Genomic DNA, 26,608 nt, shown 5'->3' with positions numbered 1-26,608 from the left:
TACAGTTTCAGCAAATCCTCTTCTAAGGTACCATATAACCTGGGACTTTCATATGCCAGCAACCACCTCCTATCACTATTATCCTCATAGGAATAGGTTGGTGATTTTTATTGAATACAAAATCCTGCTGTATACCTGGTGTATTCACAAGATTCTATTTAGCAGTTGCTTTATTTGAGGGGTTTCCCATGCTAACTTGAATTTAAATACCTGTGCAGTTTTCACTTGCAGATAGCATTTGACATCTTGTTTTAAACTTTATGATTGTGTCTTCTCTCAGAGGTATGTAGATTTGGTTTCTTTTCAAAATATTATTCCATTTCATGAACCATATAGAGTGGATATAATCTGTGAGGTTCTGTAAACTTGGTCTGTTAAATATTATATTCTAAGCCAAATTATTTGTGCTTGCTACTATTGACAGTTTCACTGTGCTAATTAGCTCTTTTGCCCTCTACCCACTCTGTTAAAGATACAGCACTATTCCTACTATCCCACAAAATGAAGAACAAAAAAACTGCATCAAAATTAAGAAAATATACAAAGAACAATATCAACAGCTAGATCAACATTTTGAAAAATATGTCCATTATTATTGCATATGATTGCATTTACGTATTTATGGCCAAAAGAACAACCTGCACAGTACCCTCTTTGCGAAATCTTTTCCTCCTGAAAACCTCTCCCACAGTTAGTGTTGCTTAATAAACACCTGTGTATAGCATATCTTACCTTTAAATAGAACTTTACAGTTTTTCAAGTATTTTCTCAAATCCTCCCTTAATTGATTTAGGGCAGATCATGCCCAAGTTTCCAGGGCAGAAATCTGAGACTCAGATCAAATTTCCAAGTCAACATTTACTGAGCACCTAGTCATTGTCAGTGGCACTATTAGGGGCTTGGAATCCAAAGTCAATATAGTGTGGTTGCTTCACTTTACAATGTTTGGGGACTAGTAGAGTGAGATCAGCACATTAACAATAGCCATACAGCATGGGAGAAGTACCTTATGAAGTGCTTGCAGGAGCAAAGATGCCTTCCTAGGAGGGAACATGCCTTAGAAAAGGGGACACTGGACCTGGGAATTAAAAGGTGATTAGGAATTCACCAGGGGCCAACTTGAGACCTTGAGATAGGAAAAAGAGGGTGATTGGATCAAATGTCATCCTGAGCACAGGGACAATATAAGCTACAGTGTTGAGAGGAGGGAGTGTATGGTGTGCTCTGTGTCTCCAAAGGCTGAAGGTGAGGCCAGAAAAGTAGGCTGGGGCCAGGCTCTTGAGCATCTGCCTCTGTCATGCCAGGGAGCATGTAATTCCTTCCTTGGGAGAAGAGAAGAAACATACCCATGGTTTTTGTTTTGTTTTGTTTTGTTTTCTTGAGACAGAGTCTCGCTCTATTGCCAGGCTGGAGTGCAGTGGGACAATCTTGGCTCACTGCAACCTCCGCCTACCAGGTTCAAGCGATTCCCCTGCCTCAGTCTCCCCAGTAGCTGGGACTACAGGTGCGCACCACCACACCTGGCTAATTTTTATATTTTAGCTGAGACAGTGTTTCACCATGTTGGTTAGGTCACCTGACCTCGTGATCTGCCCGCCTCAGCCTCCCAAAGTGCTGGGATTACAGGCATGAGCCACCACGCCCAGCCCATGGTGTTTTTTTGGTTTTTTTTTTAAATGTTCTAATGAGAGAGTGCAGACTGAAATACACTGCAGAAGAGATTGTAAGTGGATAGGGAAACTGGTAATGGGGAGAGAATATTCATAAACCCACTTGCTCGTGTCCAATGTCAATGAGTAAATTTAGTAAATTCAGTGAATTGGTCATTCTATGAATTGACTTTTGACAGATTGAGTTTCAGTGAATTGGCTCACTTCCAATATAGCTAGAGAGGGCAAAAAGAAGAAAGAATACAGGAAAGAAATGAATAAACTGAATTTGATGTGTTTGTGGAATGGTAGAGCTCTCCAGCTGACTGTTAGGACACAGGTGTGGAGCTCAGGAGACTGGCATTATACAGCTAAGAGCAGAACACTAGGACAACAGCCCAGCACTTTGCATGTCTTGCTTTGTGTTCCCTAGGAGTCCATGAGTTGTAGGTTTTCTGTTCTGATGAACTTGGAAAACAACAGTCATTGTGATGTTAATTCAATCATTATCAATCCAGAGTTCTCCTCCCCTAATCCTGACCATCATGTTCTGCCTACTTTGGGAGTGGAGTGTAAACCATGTAATTATCATCCTTCAAGACAAAGCTGAAGTTCAGAGCAAAAGAAATTAACAGCTGTTCTTAATACTGCTTAAGACAATATTCCTCCACCACCACCTTTTAGAAAATAATTTTGAATTTGTGTAGAGACAGAACAACTGAAAGTAATTTGAAAAGCCGTTTGTGGAAGAGATAGAAATATATTCATTTTTACTTCAAACCAGCAGAACTGAGACAAAAGAGTAAAACTTGCAAAGCGTAAGATTTTGCCCAATAATGATAGACGCCAACACTGCTGGCCAACACAGAGTGCCTTGCAAAGCAGAGAGCTCCCATTGCTATGTTCTTCAAGGGAAGCTGTCAATGATATTGGAGAGGAAAGCGTCCTGTAACCAATGGGCAATTGAACAAGGGGGTCTCACCATAGTCTTATGATTCTAAGAATTTAATTTAGAGGATTTGACTAATGTATGATCAATACCATATTAAGGACTTAGGGATATTTTTCTATGGCTGGCTTTAGGCTTATGTTTTTCTTAAATGTAGCCTTACCCTGTGCTTTGTGTGTGTTTGAGGGTATGTATGTATCTTTAATGAACAAGCCATAATGACTCAGATTCTATCCTCCCTCCCACTCTCATATCATTAGTATATTTGTAAACAACACATGAGTTTTAAGGGATAATGATCAGGCTACCAGCTACATTCTAGGTGTGGAATAAATAATACTATATGTAAGGAAGTGCCTTCATTGTAAATAAATTTCACATATTCCCCCTAAGTGATTATTTAAATGTAGAGATTTTGCTTATCTTGAAATAAAACTTTAATTTTTAATCTAAAAAAGATTAAAAAGGAATCTTTTTAATCTAAAAAAGATTAAAAAGGAATCTTTTTAATCTAAAAAAGATTAAAAAGGAATCTTTTTAATCTAAAAAAGATTAAAAAGGAATCTTTTTAATCTAAAAAAGATTAAAAAGGAATCTTTTTAATCTAAAAAAGATTAAAAAGGAATCTTTTTAATCTAAAAAAGATTAAAAAGGAATCTTTTTAATCTAAAAAAGATTAAAAAGGAATCTTTTTAATCTAAAAAAGATTAAAAAGGAATCTTTTTAATCTAAAAAAGATTAAAAAGGAATCTTTTTAATCTAAAAAAGATTAAAAAGGAATCTTTTTAATCTAAAAAAGATTAAAAAGGAATCTTTTTAATCTAAAAAAGATTAAAAAGGAATCTTTTTAATCTAAAAAAGATTAAAAAGGAATCTTTTTAATCTAAAAAAGATTAAAAAGGAATCTTTTTAATCTAAAAAAGATTAAAAAGGAATCTTTTTAATCTAAAAAAGATTAAAAAGGAATCTTTTTAATCTAAAAAAGATTAAAAAGGAATCTTTTTAATCTAAAAAAGATTAAAAAGGAATCTTTTTAATCTAAAAAAGATTAAAAAGGAATCTTTTTAATCTAAAAAAGATTAAAAAGGAATCTTTTTAATCTAAAAAAGATTAAAAAGGAATCTTTTTAATCTAAAAAAGATTAAAAAGGAATCTTTTTAATCTAAAAAAGATTAAAAAGGAATCTTTTTAATCTAAAAAAGATTAAAAAGGAATCTTTTTAATCTAAAAAAGATTAAAAAGGAATCTTTTTAATCTAAAAAAGATTAAAAAGGAATCTTTTTAATCTAAAAAAGATTAAAAAGGAATCTTTTCAATCTAAAATGAACCTTTGGAAAGGAAATTTTGGAAGATCTTTTTATGTTAATCTTATAGAAACTATATATAGAATGTTTTTAAATAAAGTGGCTCAAGAAGTAAACAATAAAGAACTTATTTTCATGGAGACAGAATGTTTAGGCTATAGACATTTAATCTCTAAGTGGATGACATGTACTGAGAACAGATCTTTTTCTGCCCCATCAGCCCAATGCCGACTGCATGGACGACTTGCCCACTGACTTCGAGGGCTCTCTGGGAGGTCCACCCACCAACCAGATCACAGGTGCCAGCGACACAACAGTGAATGAAAGTTCAGTCACTTTGGACCCTGCTGTCCGGACTGTGGGAGCCTTGCAGGTGGTCCAGGATACAGACCCCATCCCCCAGGAGGGAGACGTCATCTTTACTACTAACAGTGAGTTCTGCCATACTTAAAGTGACATAGCCAGAAGGACTGTTGCCTTGTAGGAATTGGGAAAAAATACCTTTCCTCAAAAAGAAAAAAATATTGAATGAGTACATCATTGCTAGGTTCATCAGTTATAACTGCCAGCTGTTGGAAGAACTGCCTTTCCTAGAGCCAGCAGGGCAGACAGCCCACCTGGCTCTGTGTGCCCATGCTCCTGCCTGCCCACACACTGACACCAGGGCTCACACATCACAGCACTGCACACTCTCCATGTCCGCTTCCCTGTGGTACCTGAGGCACATAGGGTCATGGATCTGGAGCCTCTCAGACTGGAGGGCAGGTGAGGGGAGCAACTACAAGGGGTGCTCAGCAGGACTGGGATAGGGCACAACCACACCCACTCACCTGCGCATGCTCGCATGTGTGTACACACACACACCGGAGCCCCCTGAGTGTGCGTGTGACTGTATGAACTAGTCTGGACCACGCACAAGAGGCTGCTTTCCTTGTTGCTGTAGGACGTGGATGTGAATGGCATCCCTTTAGATGGCCATATCTGCAAGAGACACTAAACCCCTGTGCACAGTGGCCCTGAATACTGAAATACCTTCTGGGTATTTTCCCCCATCTCATACATAGACAGTCACTAAATGCTGTTCTGTTTGATGGTAGTTTTCATGAAAATATTAAATTATGTGTATTAGCATCAAGATTGAAGTAAAAATCTAAAGTACCTACTGTTCAGTCTAATATAAGAGATAAAAGCTTCAGGAGTTCTAAGAAAATCAGATGCAAATTAGCTTAGGTTTAAGGTTAAAAGAGTGAGTGGATATTGCAATTTTTAAACAAAGTGTCTGTCTTTCTCTTGATAGAAGTAACCTATTCACTGTAGAAATTTGGAAATGTAGAAAACCAGATTGAAGCATTTGAGGGTATCTTCTTTGAAGTAGGTCTTTCTTTTACATATTTGTGATTTTTATAAAATGTATGAAAGCATGCTAAAATGTAAAGATATGTATTTTTCTGATGAAAAAACTTCATTGTTGAAAAATTGAGAGATAAAGAAAGAACAGACTAAAAAAAGAATGAAAAAATCACTGAGGGCCCCACTACTTGGAAACAATCACTCTTAACCTTTTGGTTTATTTCCTGATCATCTTTAGTTGAGATGATCCATGGGATTTGAACATTGAATATTGTAACCATACCATTTTTACAGGACCTTGACAGAAGGTGACTTAAAAGGAGCTTGGTGAGAAATATCTGCACATGCAAAGTTTATTAGTTTTTGATAAATAGGACCTTTAACTTGAGAAACTTGACTTTTATAGGTATAAAGATCTCAGTATTGAAATGTTGACCATTAGGCATTTAAAAGCCATTAAAGATGGATTTTGATCCCTTTGTTTTGAAGGTTTAGACTGGTGCAGCCTGATATTAATATAATGCAAGCCATGCATGTAATTTAAATTTTTCTATGGCTACACTAAAACATTAAAAATAAATGAAGTTCATTTTAATAATATATTTTTACTTAACCCTTATCCAAAATATTAATTTTGGATAAGTTAATATATCCAAAATATTTTACATTTTTTGGTACTCAGTCTTCAGAATCTGGTGTGTATTTTATTTACACTTACAGCACGTTTCAGAATTTTTTAAATAAAGTGGCTCAAGAAGTAAACAGTAAAGAAATTTTATTGAGACAAAATATTGTCTCCAATATTAAAACTATTGAGACAATATTTAAAACTATTAAGACAATATAAAGAAAACTATTAAGACAATATAAAGTTATGTTTATCTTCAAAATTAAAACTATTGAGACACTGTAAACTAATTTTAACTAGCCACATTTGAAATGCTTAGTAATCACATATGGCTAGTGGCTACCATATTGGAGTGCATAGATCTAGAATACTAGTACTTTAAATGGAAGAGAACATTAAAGGTCATTTGATTTTTACCAAAATATACTTCTAATTTTTGTCATGAGAAAATTGTGCCCCAGAGGACTAAATGTCTGACTCAGGTCAAATAGTAAGTTCTCTTTTTGGTGTACCAGGTGGTCTCAGAATTTTTCCATTTATTGGACATCTTTGATTACCGTCACACATATGACCATAAGTGACCTTAGTGAAATATATTGGAAGATGTGATAAAATTTTGCCAGCAGTTGAAAAACATTTAAGGCATGAGCTTGCTTTTGAGAACAAAAACAAACATTTGTAAAGGATCATTATCCTTGCAAAAGAATGACCATTTGGTTTTCAAGAGAAGATACGTCATCTGTCAGATTCCTTATTTTGAAGAGTGGGTACATACTTCATAGATCTTAGTAAAGCCAAGATGACAACTGAGAAAGCATTTTAATTTAATGTGGGTTAAATTACATCCAAAATAAAATATATGTAAATATATGGTGGGTTAAAATACATCAAAAAATAGAAAATTATGATCTATATCCATATAATTTGTAATCCCTAAACTGTTTTTGCATAAAACAGACTCAGAGTGTTTAGTTCATAGTGACCATTCTGTAGATGTTTATTGAATGACTTGAGGTAAACATGTTCAATCTAAGCTTGTAGTGGAGACCTTCTGTTTATAACAGAAGAAAAGAAAGCCAGGCAATTTCAAAGGAAGCTACTGGTAAAGATGGGATAAAGAAATAAGAGTGATATGACAATACCTACAGTCAGAAGACTGATGGCATATATGAATATGGCTATCAGTTTCTTAGTATAGAAACTAAATTTTCTCACGAAATATTTTTCCTAAACCATATATTTCTGTTAGGATTTCTCAGAATTTTACAAACATGAACACTCTGGTTATTTGTTAATGGTTTATACCATTAACTAAGTGGCTGTAATTCCTTAGGAGAAAAAGCCTCTGCTCTATACAGATTTTTTTAATTGCCTAGTGACTTACTCAAATTAAGATTTAATTAATAAATGAACAAACACAAATGCATGACTAAATGAGTCAAAAGATTCAAGTTTTCATCAACATTATTATACTCAACTCTAATGCTATTCAGAAATCATGAGGATATAGACGTAAGCGTAGTTGGATATACAATATTGCTATAAATTGCAAATAAATAACCCAGTGGAGGTTGGACATGACTTTTCTCCAAATTATTCTTTCCCCTCCTCACATCTCCACAGACCCAGGAAATTACCAAAAAAGGAAGAAATAACAGCAGCTAAGAAATACATTGTACCTATTACATACCAGGCACCCTTTTAAGCCTTTTTCATATATTAGCTCATAACAACCCTATGAGGTAAATATTATTTTTATCTTCATCTTACTGATGCAGAAATCGAGGCATAGAGAGATTAATGTCACTGTCCAATGTCACTGATCCAAGGTTGTAAGTGACAGATGGGGCTGGAACTCACTGGGCCACCGGCCCCAGAGCCTAGGCTTAGCAACGCTATGCTCAGAGACAGAACAGGGGGAAAAATTAACACAGTTGCCTACTCACTTTTCATTTAGTTTATTTGTTCAGTTCTTCCATTTTTCTAAATCTCTTAAATCTAAATCTCTTAAAAGATCAAAAATTTGTTTATTTCCTACTTATATTCTCATTCCAACCTCTGTTCTTTCTTTCCTGGCCCATGTGCAATAGATCAAATGCATGTCAAGGTCATTTCAGCACTCATGAAGCAAAGATGTAGAACAGATTGCCTTCAGAGTGAAAGTGGAAAAGTCTAGCATTAAAGGATCATCTTCAGCTCCCAGGAAAAAAAAATGAAAAACATTTACAGAGCCAAGGAAATTCAAACTTGTTGCAAGTCTGACATTAGAAGAAAGATGTTTTTAAGTACATATTTTTTAATGTTTCTGACATTTCATCTTTTAAAACCTCACATGGCAGTCCCAGAACAGTGTATCTCCTCCACCTTCATGTGAGGGGTCATTTGTATGAATGCCCACACGTTACTCACCAGTCTTTATCTGTAGGCCTGATCATGCCAAAAACACACTTTGCCTTTAACTTCTCAAGCTCAGGATGCAGATTGTTGGGTTTGCTTCCACAGGGGAAAAAAGTTCCTTAGAACCAAAGGAAAACACAGTGAAACAGACAGCCCTGTATGTTTGGAGACTCAAGAGAGAAGCGAGAGAAAGACACAGAAGAGATGACTTTATTATCCCTTCTTAAAAACACTGAGTGCCACTCCACATCTCGGAGGGGGTGGGGTCTGAAACCTTCCTGTGATTTTTCAAGGAGATTGTTGACCTCGCCATTCATTTCCTTATTCCCCTTACTGAGTCACTACACAAGTCCTCTAGCACTGCCTGCAGATCGTTACCCACTTGGCCCTTCTTCCATCTCAGACTAGAGGGAACCAACTCTTGGCCCATGGAGGGTGGGAATGGCGGAATCAAGATATGGCACATCTGCCCCATACATTCTGAAAAGCACTTGGCATGATGTGTCTGGCCAGGAGACCTGGTCTTCAAACTTTCAGAAGGAAGCAGCACACATGAATTAATGTAAAGGCAAAAACTTGGCCAGTTGAAATGAAAAATGATATGGATTTCCTCTGGGAAAATTTCCTTTGCTAACTTCCCATCAACTCTGATCCTTGGGGAAAGAGGAGTGTATCTAACGTGTTGAACAGTCATCCCTTGATACCCACAGGGAATTTGTTCCATGATACCCCCTTTCCCCCAAAGATACCAAAATCTGAGAATGTTCAAGTTTCTTATATAAAATGGTGTAATATTTGCATATCCTCCATACTTTTAAATCACCTCTAGATACTTTTACCTAATATTATAGTTGTTCTAGCATATTGACTTTTTATTTGTATTATTTTTATTTGTATTATTTTTGTTGGGGTTTTTTTTCCTTGAGTATTTTTGAGCCATGGTGGGTGGTAGACCCAAGGCTCAGGCAGATGTGGGGGACCATTCTAAATGCATCTTTATTTTTGCTACATTGACCCTTAAAATGTGTTGAGTGGTTGTCAGAGTTCCTTGCCCCTGGATGAAAATTCTAGCAGGCCCAAGATTTTTCTACCTACTCTTAGGTAACTGATAGTTCTAAGAGTACCTTTATGTTCTAAGAGTCCCTTTAAGTTGCAAACACATACCCCAAAAATTTTTTTTTCTGCTGGGCACTTTCCCTTGTAATTCAAAAAACTTGGGACAGATGAGTCGCTCTTGCTTACTCATGAGCATCCTGTGTGCCCAGGAGTCCATTTTCAGCCTCTGTCTCCTAATTTCTCCTCACCTGTCCAGGAACCCCTTTTGGGTAGGATCCACATTAACCCCATTCACCTCTAGGACACTCATACATCACCTGTCCTGACAGTCCTCTTCCAGGACAGCAGCAGTCCTCAGCCTTTGACCCCACGAAGGTCTTGGGCCTCCTCTCAAGGTTGCAGGCAGGAAGGAGACTGAGTCCACAAAAGTTTGAGACATTTTTGCTGAGTCCAACCTAGAGGAAACGTATTTCAAAATCTTGTTGGGGATTCCCCTGCAGCAACCCCTCACAGGCCTGGGATTGGGAGGTGCCCTTCTCCACCCCTTTCACTAGAGGAGCAGGATTCAGCATGACATCGCTCTGTTCATTGACAATTTCTTTACCAATTATCCCATCTTCTTCCCCTTCTTTTCCATTTTTATTGCCTCAAGATGGGTGATGGGGTCAAGAATTACCGAACAAGTTCCCCTTTATACATTTCATTGCACATCTGGCAATGGGGCAGAGAGCAGAGTGATGGGTAGGGGAGGGAGAGTCTGTCTCTTGCTTCTTTGTTATTCATGCCTCTTCAGTAGAAACTGAGGCAGAAAGAGTCCCATGAAAGTGCAAGAGAATTAGTTCCTAAATGTCTTGATGGTCTTCAACTAAGGAGCACATACTTGGCTGCTATCTCTACTAAACTACAGGCTCTTAAATGGGTTAGCCTTTTTGGAAAAAAATATATATAGGTATATATATGCATATATGTATGTGAATACTTTTCAAAATGCACTTACAAGACAAAATTGTTAAAGCAGAGCTGAAGCTGCAGCACAGAGAAAAGTGGTTTTCATGCCAGCTCTGACACCTACCACTGCAAACCACCCAGGAGCTTTCCAGGGACACATACTCCAACTCATTATAGGAAAAACTTCCAAAGAGTTCATTCAGAGGTTCGTGTTTAGTCTCTGCAAGGATTTGCTTTCTCTAATTTGGGGAGCTTAATATAAACTTTTCTATGGGATTCATTGCTCCTAAAGATGCATTCTCTTAAAATTAGGCCAGAAATGACATTGATTCTTATATTTTTTAAGTTGGAGGTTTATTGAGGGAGCAATTGATGAAGCATTTAGAACATCTCTATTTAAAACTTGTAAATGCCTGTAGACCTGCTCTGACCACACCCCGAACTGGAAAACAAGAGAAAGAATGTGCGTTCAGGACTTTTTCAGGGAATCTCTGTCAATCAAGACAGTTGAGAGAAAAAGGGAGGGTTGGCATAAACTTCAGATTTCTGTTTCACATGTGCAGCTACACTTTGCTACATTTACAAAACAGCAATGTCCAGGTTTTATGTGACTACAAAATATACTGATGCACTCAGAAATAAATATGTTTAGATCAACCATTCCAGTATTGATGAGGGAGTTGCAAGAGTGAGTAGCCATGTCTGCTTTTTTGATTTGCATTAAAGCCTGAAATGGCGAAGTCTCTCTCTGTTCTTGACTATGGATAAATATGCCAGCTGGAACCAACCAGGAGAATGATCTCCCTTGGTGCCTATAAGATTCACATTAGCCCTGGAAAGATGATTGCTTTGATTTGTGAGGACATTCCATTGTGGCAGGCAAGAGAATTAGCCAGCTATTTAAGATTTTAGGCCCCACTGTCATCTTCCCTTCAGGAAATAGTTAAGCCACAGTGACTACTTCTGTATAAAACAAAGCATTTGAAGATTTTAACACTACTCCAGACAGTCATTTCCATGACTCTTAACGTGCCAGGTCCCTAGAGCAACATCACCCCCTTGCTTCTGAGCCCTCTAGCTCACCATCTCCATGGCAGCTTCACCAGAGGCACAGCTGTTCCAAAAAGCAAAGATCTCTGCAATAAGCACATGCCATCATCGTCAAGCTTCGCAGATGGCAACTACCCAATCCACGATCCACAGGGTTTTCCGCAATAACATTTCTCCTCCATTGAAAACACTTGCCAATGCAAGAAAGCCCACTCAAAGCGAGACTGCCAGGGCTTTCCTGTCTTATGTGCCTGGTACCTCTGACAGGGAGGGTTGAGGATCTGCAGATTCACAAACAGCCTGTGAGAGAATCAGTCAATTTAGACCACAGATATATTGCTACTTGGAGCACTCAGCCTGAGTATGACACAACCACTCACCCAGAAGAAGCTTGTCTTCCTGAACTGAAGTAACTCAGCCAACAGATTAAATCCATTCATTCATTGCTGGGAGATTGTCTCATATGCCCTGAGTTACTCATTGATAGCACCATCTCCAATTGATTAATTCCTCACAATGGTATCTTGCTTTTGACATGGCTCAGCAGCTGTTACCAGCATAAGCCGGGCAAAGGGCTGGGGGGCAGATCTGCAGTTTACCAGACACTGACACACTGTGCATGGATCTCGGCAGTGAGGCAGCAGCTGATGGCAGGAAACACAGCTTGCAGGTCAGCACTTTTTCAATGTCTGAGGAGGGTCTCGTGTAAATAAGATAACATTTGTGTTTGCATTTCTATTCTAAAGCAAATCATGGGGAAGTGCCATCATTCAGAGATTAAAAAAAGCAGGAGCAGCTGAAAATACCTCTTGGCTCACATAAGAACTGGCTTTGGAAATTCGGAGTCTGAGGGTTCTGTAAGTCAAAATATTTCAGAAGTGAAATTCAGTGGTTCAGAACAAAGGGAAGTGTCACTATTAGAACATTATTGGAGCTACTTGAGGTAAGCTGATACCACGGAAACACCACTAGCCAAAGGCAGGAAATTTGGGGTCTTAGTCCTGGTTTGGCCTCCAGTTAGCTGTGTGACCTTGAACAAGTCACTTACCCTTTCTGCATTTCTGTTAGGTGATTTCTAAGATCCTTTTCAGGCCCCTAGCTCCGTGATTAAAGTTAGAGCCCCTGTCTTAGCACCTTTCCAAGTCTCACTAGAAAGGTTCAAGGTCTTGCATCCTCACTTACAAGCCCTTCTCGCCACCTTTCTCCTTCCAGCACCACTGAGCCAACCTAGCAAGGAACTGTGCCCTTAGCTTTCTCCCGGAGCCACATTCTTAAGACTAGTGAAGGTCATTGTGAGATCCAGCATCTGTCTATCTTCATTTCAGATGAATGGCTGAGAAGACAGTGGGTGGAGGAGGCTGGAACAGCAGCACAGTTGGCCTCCGTCCACAGCTGTAGCCTGATCTCCTTCTGGGATTCCTATACACAGCGGACCCTGTCTCCAAACATCATGGTCCTCTGCTCCCAAAATGCTGTTATGCAGTATTCACCTGGTTCTTATACAGACTTCAGTGTAAATTTTAACAATAATAGCTATGATAGCATGTTATTTAAGCCAAAATATTATGCAGAAATATTGAAAAAAAATTGATCTGAAAATTAAATTTAAAAAATAAGGAAAAACCAAAAAGGTCTATTGACATGCCATCAAATAACTAATTTACTAGTTCAACACACACTTTGCTTTAACATCCCCTGCAAAAATGTGCTTTTTACTACAGTGAAAATTATGCCTTTGCATGGTATACTTGGCTTCAGAAAATGTGTACCAAATTGTAAAGAGCGTTTCCTTTTTCATGCTGTATTTGCATTACACTAGCATATAGGTTCATTTTATAAGTTAGTGACTTTTGTTTTTACAGTAAAATTACTTCCCAGTGCTCAGGCTAATAATTTGCAGCTACTCTATATTTTTTCCATGCTATTGTCCTCCTTAGTGAAACAATCACCATCCCTGTTCATTCTGCCTTTTAAATATCTCTCCATTTTAAGTGGCCATTTCCCTCGGCCACTACTATAATTCAAGCCCTTATCAGCTCTTATCTCCCTGTGTCTTGTCCTACCATCCTCCAGTCTGTGCTCATCCTGCTTCCTGGGTAATCATTCATAGAAATCTGTTTTTGTCAGTGTTTTGCTCCAAACATTTTTCTTATCTATGGGTTACAATCTCCATCTGCCTAATCTAACAAAATCATTAAGCATTTGGCTTCTGCATCTTTCTCCCTGCCTCTTCCCCACTCCCATCTGGCTCTTTACACAGAAGCATTTTAAGCCACTTGTGGTTCCAGGTACACTGTCCTCCCATGCTTCTCCCTCCACCTGCCAAATCCTATGTATCCTTCAAGCACATCTCATCTGCTGTATTCTCTGAGATATTTTCTCTGCTCCTCCAAGCAGAATCTGGTGTTTCTTTTACAATTATCTACTTTCAAATAGCTATCTCTGATACAATTTCTTGAGAAATCGCCAGTTACCCCTTTAAATTTATAGATCCTCAAAGGCTTGGACTGTGTGACTTTTTACCTTTATGTTCTAAAACCCAGCACAGTTTATGGCATACAGTTAGATTTAATAAACATCAGTTGGATGAGTAAATGAATATGTTGAATTTTAAGGGAAACCAACTACAGTAATGGAAGGTAAAGGAGAATGTATTGCAATGTATATTTGTATTTTGGCTGCTAATGAAAATAATAAATATATCTTCCAATGATATTCAGGCTGGACCAAGGCACTAACAAACAATTCTCTGTACAGCCAGTTTCTCCAGAACGATAGTATGACCCTACCCCCGTGTGAAAGAGGAACACAGTGTTAAATTGGTCCCCCATCACAAGAGGAGAGGGAGACTAATGCCTTGTAGAAATGGACTGATGATTTATTATTTATCATTATTGATATTGTACTATGCAGCAGAAATGGAATTAAAAGCATCAGAGAGAGATGAAATAGCAGAAACAGCAGCAAAGGAAAATGTCACGGAGAAAGATTCTAACGTCTAACTGTGCATAAATTTCTGCAAATGCCCTGCTAATGTCATAAAACCAAATGCCCAGAAACCACTGAAGACTTAAGTGCAGCTTTTCATTTTTGTTTTATACCATCTACACGACCTTTACTATTTTATATTAACCCATGATAAATAAAGATGACCCTACTGTGAGATAATGTAGGTTTGAGAAAACTGCATGACTTTGGAGTCAGACAGATCTGGACTCAAATCTTGGTCTGGCCACTTACTTACTACCTGTCACCAATTCACTTAATATCTCTGGGCCTCAGTTTCCTCTTCATGAAAATTGTCAAAATAGAACCTACCTCATAGGTTTGTTGTGAAGGCTAAATGAATATATATATATATATATATATATATATATATATATATTTCCTAGCTTGGTGCCTGACACTTAAGAAATTATAAATGTTATTTCTCTCCCCACCCCACACACCACTTCTTCATGAGAATAATATTGGTCAGACACATCATGGTATATATTGATGAAATTGAAATTTCTAGATGTAAAAATATCTGTAAGGTATCTTTGTCAGTTTCCAAGATGTAGTGTCGAGGCCTGAGAGTTCTAGATTGTATCCTAAACCATCTGCCTGTGGGGATGAAAACTGACATCACCTTGCTCTTCTTCAATTACCAGAACTACTTTAGTTCCTGAGCAGAATGGCTTGCTTGCTTGTAGTTATTTATTTTTTCACTAATTGATCATTTGAGTGTTACTGAGTTACTAGCTATAGTCTTTATGACCATGATCTCATATAAAATTATGAATGTCCTTACAACCTTATTTCCAGAGAAACCTCTGAGGTTATCAGCATCACCACTAGTCAGCCCATCAGTAAATTGGCAACCCATTAGTGTCAATTCCTAGAAAGTTGTAATTATGCCCTTTCTACACATGGCTCTGTATTGGTTATATTCAACAGATAGTGGCCTTGCCAGTAACCTTAGTGTTTTGAGCATAATGACCTATAGACAACTGCTCTATGAATAAAGCAGCAATTTCAGATTTCTAGGTCTTGATGATCTTTTTGTGTTTATAAGTTGAACCTCAGGGGACAACTTGGAAGAAAAATTTTGGAAATATCCACGGCTATTAGGTTGGTGCAAAATAAATTGCCATCATGGCAGAAACTGCCATTTCTTTTGCACCAAACTAATCTCCAGGTTTGCAGCAAATGGGACACACACACACACAGAGAGAGAGAGAGAGAGAGAAAGTGAGAGAGAGAACCTACTAGGATACCTTTTAAAATACAGAAATATCTAACTCACTCACCAGCTTCTTCTGTGGTGGTCCTCACTGCAAGTTTTTCCCCCGCTTTGGGGAAAAATTTTCAGGGAAAACTTCTGGAGAAAAGAAAATATATTGCAGCTTAAGTGATTTAGCCAGATTCTCCTCCCCACATCTCTCCAGGACACAATTGTGGTTATCGGTTAGGACACTCTTCACTTTGTTTGGATAATTCTGAGCGTGCAAGGATGCTTAGAAGACAGTTCTTCCTCCTCGCTCCGTAGGCTTCCCAAGGAGCACACACCAGGACATCAGGATGAGAGTCAAGCCAGGTTCCCTGTGCACACACATACACATGCACACACTCATGCACACACACACCACCACCACCACCACCAATCTCCAGCCTTGGCTCATCACCCAGAATGACTGGATAGAGTTAGATGTAGAATTAGATGTCTAGGAATTTCCAGGATTATTCTAGGCAGAGGTATCAAACTGGTGCCACCTGTGACTCTGCCTGCCTACAAATGAAATGTGTTTGGTCTTTAGAATGCTTCTGATAAAGTTCAGTTAGGATCCCACATTTAAATATGGCAAGGTTTTACATAGAAACCTGAATTTTCAATTTGGAAAAGCTGGAAGCTGCAGCAATCCTGGGCCACATTTCCTTATGGTGACACTTGGTTCAGCCCTTTTGAGGCAAAGCACGTCCTCTGCAGTTCACTGCAGCCTTGCAATCCCAAATTTATGGACAGTTTCAGGGCAGCAGTACTTCTTTCACACACAGTGCTAAGATCAATGTTTTGAATGTTCCTATTAGATCTCATTTTTTAAAAAACCCATTAGTAAAATCATACAGGGAAACAATATGTGTGCCTATGAGCCAACAACATGCACAATTAACACACTGTCTCGTATCTAATGTTCGCAGCAGGGAGGAACAATTAGTAGATTTATAGACTAGAGTTCCATCAAAATTTCTTTGTCAAACAAATCACTCATTTCTGTAAATTAAGACTTATGCCTTAATCAGGGCTGTCAGCACAAGAAAGTATTGGCTGCACTTACACTCCTGCTGTGCAACAAGAACAGTGGAATGAATTTTTAAAAGAAAAATAATCCCATAATAATACTGCCACTGTTATTTAAATAAGGAGTTAGAAAATAGGATTTAGAAATCAAAGTTTAAGCATGAACTCAATGGGTTAAAAAGCATATCTTCCTTGTTAAAAAACTGAGATAAAATATATGTAGTTGGATACATAAATACTTGCATACACAAGCACATACATGCATGCATATGTGAAAGTATGTGTGCCTGTGCACATCTGTATACCAAGTGTGCCCACGCACCTACGTAGAAACATAAACCTATAACATGTTCATATATGCATATCATATGTCAGACATTTGTACCTAAAGCAGTACTTTGACATGCATGCACATCTGTGCTTTTATCTAGCATAAATGCATGCCTGCACGCATACATACATGTTACTCAGTACCATCAACTTTATGTAATAGTAGTTAGCCATGTCTCAGCAGGGATCATTGAAATTTCTCGTCATGGGTCTCCTGATTACTCCTAGAAATGAAACTGTAGTTGCAGCTTACCTCATAAGAGAAAGAACAACTCAAAAAAAAAATGTGTGCATCATTTTTTTTGTTAAGTGAACCTAAGGCTCTCTAATATCTGGAAAAATTAAATATGCCCCTACAAGTAAGGCAGTTCCTAATTTTAGGAATAGTATATTCCTAGCATCCAAGCCCTATGATAGAACAACACCTTTGGGGCCAAGTAAAATTGTATGTGTCCATCCATACTGAGTGGTAGTAGGTCTCTTTATCTGGTGGGGCATCAAGGAACATGATCAGATAGTAAAGGCACTGTAAGTAAAGTGTAGGTCTTTGTTAGACAGCAGAGAGAGATATTGAAATTTCCCGTCCCTAATTTATGTCCCTGAAAATAATGTACGTTCTTGGTAGTAAAGCTAGGTCAAGGCCCAAACCTGCCACCTGCTATCTGTGTAACTTTGGACAAATGGCTCAACCTCTCTGTACCTCTAGTTCTCATCTGTAAAATGGAGGTAATTTAGAGAATACCTACCTCTGGGATTAAATGTAATGCAATAATCAGTAGAAAAGTACCTGGTCCATAATAAGCATTCAAAAAAAATGTTATTTTATAGAAGAGAAGGTGAAGGGGCTCAAACACTAGTAAACTTTGTGCCAAGAATCTTAGAGAGCTTTACATATTTTATTTAACCTTTACAATTATCACTCTTTTATATCTAAGAAACTGAATTAGAGAGCAGTCTAGGAACCATGTCAGAGGTCACACATGGAGTAAATGGCAAGGCTGGAGTGAAAACTCTTGTCACTCTCATCAAAGCCCAGATTCTTTCTCTAGTTTCTCAAACCAGTTTCCAGCTATGGTCTGAACACCCACCTGGGCTGTAGTTGGAGTGCAGATCCATAGGCCCCTCCCCAGATCTACTCAATCACAGTTTCTAGGGGTAGGCAGAGAATTGTCACTTCTATCAGGCTTCCTGAGCAATTCATTCTAAAGCCAGAGTTTCAAAACGTATGCCCAGCAACCCCAGAGTGCCTGCCCGAGGAAAACAGAACCCAAGTCAATGCACACATTCTAAGTGGTATCTTATCTCTACAGCGTCTTGAAATTTTCTCATATTAATTGTATGCAGGGGTACTGGAGGTAGAACATTCTCTTCAGTCAAACTAACTTTACCTATTTCTTGTTTACTCTGCCTTGAGAATCTCCCCACTGAACACATAAGTGCAATTGTGTGTGCTTGATCCTTAGAGGATCCTTCTTAATAGACCCATGCTGTGTGTGGATACATGCAATAAAGACAACCACTGGATCCTTACAGCCCTGGTCCAAATCCCAAAATACAATGATAGGAAATACAAGTAGGTTTTTACTTAGTCATGCCTTACTTGTGATCTTGATGGTGGTTTAATCCTAGCAGCCAACATTGCTATCTGGGGAAGGCTGCTGCCTTTTGATTATTATAATAATGGCTTCTTTGCTCATGAAACATCCCCGACCTGATGTGTGACCTACACACGGTGGTGCAGGCATTCTCTTACATTTTTAGCATAAACCATAATTCTAGAATCATCTACTAGAAAAAGAAAGTGCTTCCTTTCTTTTTTAAAGAAAAAAAAATCTTAGATACTGAAATAAGTCCTTGAACGAGCAGATCAAAAGATAAGTTTTGAAAGAATTACCATTGGTTTTCTCAGATGCATAATTTTACTGAGGGAAGAATTCTTTGGTGTCATAAAATTAACTACCATAAGAAAAAGGATAAGACAACAGGGCTACATTTTATAGTTTCTTTGGGTGCATTGCAGCTAAGATCTGCAACACAGAACTAAGAGTTGGTAACTGCTAAGCAGAATGATCTGCCACCAAAGTTAAGAGTATAGACAATGTGTTCTGGGAGCTGATAATTGGCAGGAGGTAATAATGGTAGGAACTCTATTTTTCTTTGTTTTTATTTTCCTATCTTGATGAACAATTACAGTTATGGAACATACGGAACCATAGCTTTGCTCTTATAATGTATATAGGCTAATTTCCTACAGAGACATATGTTTTTTGCTTCCAAGGCATATTGTGGGGACTTTGACTTACATTGATGCATAGCTATGCTTATAATATGCCCATTTTCTACTTCCAGGGCTGTCTCAGTGCCTAAATATTCATCTTCCCCTTAGAGAAACCCTGTCTCTAAAAATATAACCATAAAATAGAAAAATATACTCACTTATGATGCTGGAATTCCCATCAAAGTTTTGAAGGAAAAATGTTCAAACAGTCTCAGAAATCCCAATTAGCCCTCATGCTACCTGTGCCCCCTGACCCTCTCCAGGAGATTTTCTCTTAAAGGGAGTGGAAGAAAACCAAAGGGGACCTGGGATTTAGTCTCTAGTGGGTTAATGAACAGGATCCACAAAGGTAGTGTTCTCAAGGACCCTCACTTCTTTTTGCCAGGCTTGCAGATTCCTGGGGCAAGAAAGAGTCTGCTCTCCCTGAGAGTTCCCTGAATTGAAGATGCTCCCTTGGTATCCATGGAGACTCAGGCAGCTCAGCCCCAGATGAGCAAGTTATTTGTGACTTCGAGATTTATGGATTTGTTCACTCTGCACCATACTTACATTATTGACAAGGCATCTACATTACAGGAAACTGCCGACATAGTCTCAGGCAGCTTTCTTCATGGCAAAATAATATAAAATATTTGCAGGCCGGACAAAAATAAACATTGAAGATCTATTCAGCAGTACCTACTATTTAGGACATGGGCCATGTTTGTGGCTGCAGATTTTTTAAGAATACAAGTTCAAAATGTGCATTGATTGTTTGTTACTGGGAAGCGCTGGCAAAATGTTAAACAAAGCATGCACCAATCAAAGGAGGGGACCCAGGATCTCTATCATGGACAAATATTTAGGGTTATTTGTCTTAAATATTTATGGAGTTTAAAAAGTGGGGGATGGGGCTCATTATAAACATCAGTAATCATCCCAAAAAGCAGCAGCATGATCCTTTAAAAAGAAATAAAAATTCAGAAACTACGTGGGCCACATGTTAAAATGACTTTCTGTTGTGGAAAGGTCACAGAATATATTAACAATAACTAGGGAGAGAAAACATTATAAAACACTCTGAAGATACCTAGAAGACCTCATCAGAAGTTAATCTGGAAGTCTTTCATTAATTAAACACAGCTATTTTACCAAAAGATGTTGGTGATTTAGCATAAGATTTATTAATGCCTATTTTGAGCTAGGATGACATTGCCCCTCCTCTGAAGGAATTTAGGTTTGAACAGATGTAAAACAGATGTGTACAAAATAGCAGTTACTTTGCCAAGTGCTGTTTCTTAAGAACAGATCTCATTTGCCAGATCTACTAAAAGCTTTGTCTACATAAGGGATTTGCATAGCTTTCCTGAGTTTAGAAAGAGACAGAGAAAGGAACCATCACTCTTCAGCTTGTGGAGGAAATACTAAAACCTTAACCCCCCATGTTAAATTCCAGGAACTCCCTATGGACTTGTTTAGGGAATTTGGCCTTTTGTACATATATTGGAGAATATTAGGATGAAATGCCTCTGTCTTAGATTTTGCATTCCTAATACTAGAAAATTGCTAGTTTTTCAGTTTTAAAATTATAAGAATTTTCCTAATTCTGTGTTTATTATGTACATGTTTAGTCACTCATGATAATCCAACTCTAAACGATACCTTTTCAGTTCTTCTCAATTCTTCATTTTTAAGCTTCACAAGCCCCCACCAGAACAACTGGCTTATTTACACCCCCACCACTGCCAGCTTCAGGAACCATTCCACACAGGTTCTTCTTAGGGAGGTGCTCTTCCTTCTTAGGGAGGTCCCTCTTCTTAGGGAGGTGCTGAGCATGGTTCTAAAAGAGAAACAAGGAAACAGAAAATGATCTTAAAAGGTACCTAATAAGGTGGAGTTGGAAAGAGCAGGAATGAGATTCCTGTCCCATAATAAATGAAACACTTGAGCTCGCTGCTCAGTCTAGGTCTTGTTTTTCTTAGCCTACTCTGTGGTTTTGCCTTGATTCCTTAGCATGATGTATTCCACATAGCATTGATATCAAAAGAGCATAAGTCCCCTTCCCCAGTGTTTTATCCTTTCAAAAAATCAACATGATGTCTTCAGATTTTCCCATTTATTTATTCAGTACATTCAAGTGATAACTTTTGCATTTCTTTTATTTCTATAGCATTAGAGATGGAGTCTTGCAAAATAAGCCCCTGACCCCTGAGAAATTACAGTCTGCTCTAGTTAGGAGAAAAAACATCCATGGGTGGAATATTTAAATAATGAAATAAGGAAGCGGTGTTAATCACATGCCTGGAATATTGTGAATAAAAGTGTTCTTTGGAGAAAGGCCGGGGGGTGGTCACGGTGGCAGCACTACCCTCAGACCTTTTTTTTCTTTTAAGAGATGGATCTCACTCCATCTCCCAGGCTGGATTGCAATGGTGCAATCATGGCTCACTGCAGCCTCAATCTTTTGGCTCAAGCAATCCTCTTACCTCAAGCTCCTGAGTAGCTGGGACTACAGGTACACACCACCACACTTAGCTAATCTTTTAGCTTATTATTTTTTTTAAGAGATGGGGTCTCACTATGTTGCCCAGGCTGGTCCCAAACTCCTGGCCTCAAGCGATCCTCCTGCTTGGGCCTCCCAAGTGCTGGGATTACAGGCATGAGCCACACTACACCAGCCTCCACAGACCTTTTACTCTAGGGTACAGTTTGGCTACATCCCTGCCCGGGGGAAGGAACTTGTGAGGCCAAGAAGTCGCCGACATCCCTCCCCAGGGGGAAGGAACCTGCGAAGCCACGAAGTCACCCAGACTCCCTAACCCACTTTCTGGAGACAGAGTTAGCAGGATACAAAATTGCCATTGTATGGAAGTCCTGAATTGGCCACACCTTTGCCTTTGAGTTTTTAACAAAAGTCTTTTTCAAACCCAATATTTGTGTACAGTTCAAATGTAATAAAGAGATCAGCTTAAACTCATGGTTTTTTAAGTTAATAAATACATGAAAAGCAGCCAGCACAGGCTGGTGAAGTATAGGTCCTTCCCCTCCCTTGTTGTTGCATCACTACAAGCGGAGGCATTTGGCAGAATTAATTTTAGCCATCAGATGCTTGTTTTGTTTTAGCTTTTCAGGAAACATAGATCAGATTAGCAAAAGAACTACAGATCAAATTAGTTAAGTAAATGAGGGGGTTCAACAACTTCAACAGATTCATTACACTATTAGTCATCTGCCCTCGTACATTGCTATATAGGTGTCCCTCCATCCAACTGCATATCAAAAATATTCAGGAAAAAAAAATCTCAATCCAACAGTAGAAAATAGTACCAATAAAATCTACAGTACAATAACTATTTAGGTAGCATTTACATTATATTAGGTGCTATAAGTAATCTAGAGATGATTTAAAGCAGCAGTTCCCAACCTTTTTGGCACCAGAAACCAGTTGCTTGGAAGAGAATTTTTCCACAAGAGAGGTGGTTGGGGGGACGGTGGTGCTTTCGGGATGAAACTCTTCCACCTCAGATCATCAGGCATTAGTTAGATTCTCACAAGGAATGCACAGCCTAGATCCCTCATATGCACAGTTCACAATAGGGTTCCTGCTCCTATGAGAATCAAATGCTCTGCTGACAGGAGGCGGAGTTCAGGCAGTAATGCTTGCTCACCCTCCACCCACCTCCTGCTGTGCGGCCCAGATCCTAACAGACCATGGACCGGTACCAGTCGGTGGCCCAGGTTTAAAATATACAAAAGGATGTGCATAGATTATATGCAGATTCTACACCATTTTATGTAAGGAACTTGGGCATCCTCAGATTTTGATAGGGGGCAGTGTCCTGGTACCAATCCCCCACGAATACTGGATACGGAAGGACAACTGTGCTAAATGCTAAAGGAGGGGGAGGAATGGAGGGGTTTGGAAAGAACTGTCTCAGCTGGGCTTGTTGCAGTTATTATTGTCAACTTTGTCATCACCACTATCATTTTCCACCACTGTCCAGCCTTCCCAGTTCCTCCCACAGTGGTCCGTGGGGTGCTCTGTGGACCTGTATGACTTCATGGAGCACCGTGAAACCTACTTGAGCAAGAACAGAAGAGCTAGGTTCAAGTCCTAGTTCTGCCACTTACTACTGGCTCTTTCTGAGACTTTGAGAGAACTATAGCCTTTCTGAAAGTTAGGTAGCCTGCTGTAAAATGGGCTCAAATGTGTTCAAGAACATTGGAAACTAAATCAAATATAATGGATGGTGATGATGGTGATAAAATTATAATAGCCACTGTTATAAAAAAAAGTGTGTTAGAACAATTCTTGGCCAAATCTATCATTTTCTACCAGTGCTATTCCTACTCACACATCCCACCTTCATTGCCACCTGCCATGAGCATGGAATATAATAATAGGTGCAGACAGGTGACTAGCTATTATTATAGTTAACCTTTAGTGAGATCAGTGATTTAAAATGGTACTTTACACCTCTTCATTTCTCTTATTAATTTGACATTTATTTTCTGGAAAGCCAAAACAAGTGGTAGCATCTGGAAGCTGCATTAAACTCCTCAAAAGGTCCCTTCCTAGGAGAAGCAAGTGATTTTGTATTCTTAGCTCTGAAAACAAGGAAGGGAAAAGGAAACTAACGTTTTTGGAGAACTTGCTAAAAGATACATTGTATTAGTCTATCAGGCTGCTATCATCAAATAACATAGACCTGGTGGCTTAAAGAACAGACATTTATTTCTCACAGTTCGGGAGTCTGGGAAGTCCAAGATCAGGATGGCTGCATGGTTGACTTCTAGTGAGGTACCTCTTCCTGGCTTGAAGATGGCTGCTGTCTCTCTGTGTCCTCAGTGGTGAGATGAGAGAGTGAACTCCAGTCTTTTTCTTATAAGAACACTAATCCTATCATGGGCACCCCAACCTCATAACCACATCTAAACCTAATTACCTCCCCAAACCCCCACCTTCTAATATCATTATATTGGGGTTTAAGCTTTCAACATATGAATTTGGGGGAACAGAAACATTTAGCACACAACACATGTACAGGGAAAAATTGTTATAATAGTGAAAAATATTGTAAATAACCTAAAGGTTTCTCTGTTGGGGAAAGGACGAATAAACTATAGCATATTCTTAGATGGACTAGTTTTTTTTGTAGCAGTTATCAAGAATTAAATACATAACGAATTAAATCTGAAAACAAGATAAGGAAAAATAAGTAAATTGCAGGATAACACAAATAGCAAGCTTTCTTTCGTATAAAAAATGCTAACACAAAACATTATGTAACTTGTACATTGATTTTTTTGTTACCTGCACACATATACACACACTGATTTGCATGAAAGATACTGGAAGAATTCATATCAAATCAGAGTGGTGGTTGCTGTGTTGGGGATATAAAACTAGTGGTGAGACACAGAAGGAGCTAATGTGGGGGTTTTTGTTTTTTGTTTTGCCTTAATTAAAAAGGCAGGCTTAAATGAAACATCATTCATTCAATAAAAATTTATTCAGAGCCTAGTAAAATTCAGATCCTCCTTTCTATGCTGGGGAATCTTGGGGCAATGCAGGCAGTTCCTGACTTCATGGAGATTACATCCTATTGAATAAGATAAGAAATATAGAATATGTCAGGATTCAATTATCAAAAATAAAATCAAAATGAGGCCAAGTAAGGAGTTAGAGAATGACCAGGGACTATTAATTAGGGCAGGCAATCAAGGAGGGCTTATCTGAGAAAGTGACATTGGACAGAGACCTAAATATCATTAAGCATTGACACTTAGTGATGGAGACACTGCAGTTTGGTTCACTATATTATTCCCTGTACCTTTGTAGCATTTAAAAATCTCTCTTTCCGCCCACCAAAAAAAATTCTGCTTCAGAGTAGCGTGAGATTTTTAAAGAGGTACCAAACCCAGATGAAGCATTTAGGGATTGCAAACTTTTGACTCAATGATTGGGGTTAGGAGGAATGTGTATAGAAAAACATCACATAAAGTAATGACTTGGTTTTATAAGTGGGAAACAAAAAATGCAAATTATTTTTTAAAATACCAACTCCAGAATTCAACAAAATCTTCCTGATAGGTAAGGATTCAGGAAAAATCGCAGTACTTCTGAAAGGTGTAAGAATAGAGGTGTCAAACCTTCACCAGGAGGGATAAGATTTTTAATTTTATCAAAAGGGAATGTGACTCTTTTAAAAAGAAGTTTGAGAATCTGCTCCAGAAGGGAAAATAAATCATTTAAATGAATTGTTTAAGCCAGGCACAGTGGCTCATGTCTGTAATCCCAGCACTTCGAGAGGCTGAGGCAGGAGGATTGCTTGAGCCCAGGAGTTTCAGACCACCCTGAGCAACACAGCAAGACCCCATCTCTATTTTTTCATTTAAAAAAAACAAACAAACTGTTTAAAGAGTTAGAAGACCCAATCTCAGCACTGACATAGTAAGTATTATCCCATTCAACCAACATGAGATGCTGGGTTTCTTATCCATCTCCTTCGTATGAAGTGAATGGGATGGGTTAATATAATCATGAACAACTAAATAGCTTCAACTTTATCATGATCACCAATAGCCTACTTTTTATTAAGGATTTCTTTGAGCCAGAAACAGGGATAAATGCTTTATATTCATTATCTTATTTGGTTGAGAGAATTACTGAGTAAATAATCTCTAAGTCTCTTTCAGCTTTATCAGCCTAGTAAGGAAACAAGAAGAAAGCACAAGAGACTGCTACATGAGCTGTGGTTTCCATCTGCAGGGGCAAAATGGAAGACAAATGTCAGGCTCAGCTCAGTCCCCCTTATTCCTTTTGCCCTTTCGTGTATCCTTACCTTGTTGAGCAGCTTACCTCATTTGTATCTCTTTTATTTTCACCCTAAACTCATAGCAAGGAATTCTTGTCGCGAGGACAAATATTTATTACAAATTCTGTTTTTTGTTCTAAACACAAAGAGCTGAAAATTATGTTCTGTGAGCCAGAGGAATGGGTAGGGTTATGATCTTATAAAATGCATGACTGCCCCATTGCTCTTGTTACTATATGCTTTAGATAAAATCCATTAGATTGTCCGGGAAGGCATGTGAACACACCAGTCCTAGGTGAATTTCAGTAATTTATTGTTGGGACATCAACCCAGGCTCTGGGTCAAAACATCAAGCCTCTTTTCTGTAGCTAAGAGTGAGTCTGTCACCTTTTCAGAGCTTATTCATACCACCACTTTGAGCCATCCCCTCCTCCCCATCCCCCAACATACCAGTTATGACCTGCTTTCAAACCAACTAAAGGTGAATTATGCAATATTTATTGGAAGATGAGCAACCAGAGATTCTTCTAAACAAATTACTTACAATCCTTAAGGTTTTTAATCAGGCTTCTTCACGTGCTTTCTGGAGAA

General features: G+C 38.5%; 1 protein-coding gene across 1 annotated transcript in view; it reads left to right on the top strand.

Moving 5' to 3' along the window:
* RNF150 (ring finger protein 150) overlaps positions 1-26,608 on the top strand; it is a 270,090-nt gene that overhangs the window by 221,298 nt on the left and 22,184 nt on the right. The window contains exon 6 of the mRNA XM_003310523.7: positions 4,123-4,333. Within this exon, the coding sequence (XP_003310571.4) occupies positions 4,123-4,333 (211 nt within the window). The remainder of the gene's footprint in view (positions 1-4,122; positions 4,334-26,608) is intronic.

This window comes from Pan troglodytes, chromosome 3 (genome assembly GCF_028858775.2).
Source record: "Pan troglodytes isolate AG18354 chromosome 3, NHGRI_mPanTro3-v2.0_pri, whole genome shotgun sequence".
NCBI lineage: Eukaryota > Metazoa > Chordata > Mammalia > Primates > Hominidae > Pan > Pan troglodytes.
The sequence above is the reverse complement of the archived record's forward strand: the minus strand, read 5'-3'. Positions and strand labels throughout refer to the sequence as shown.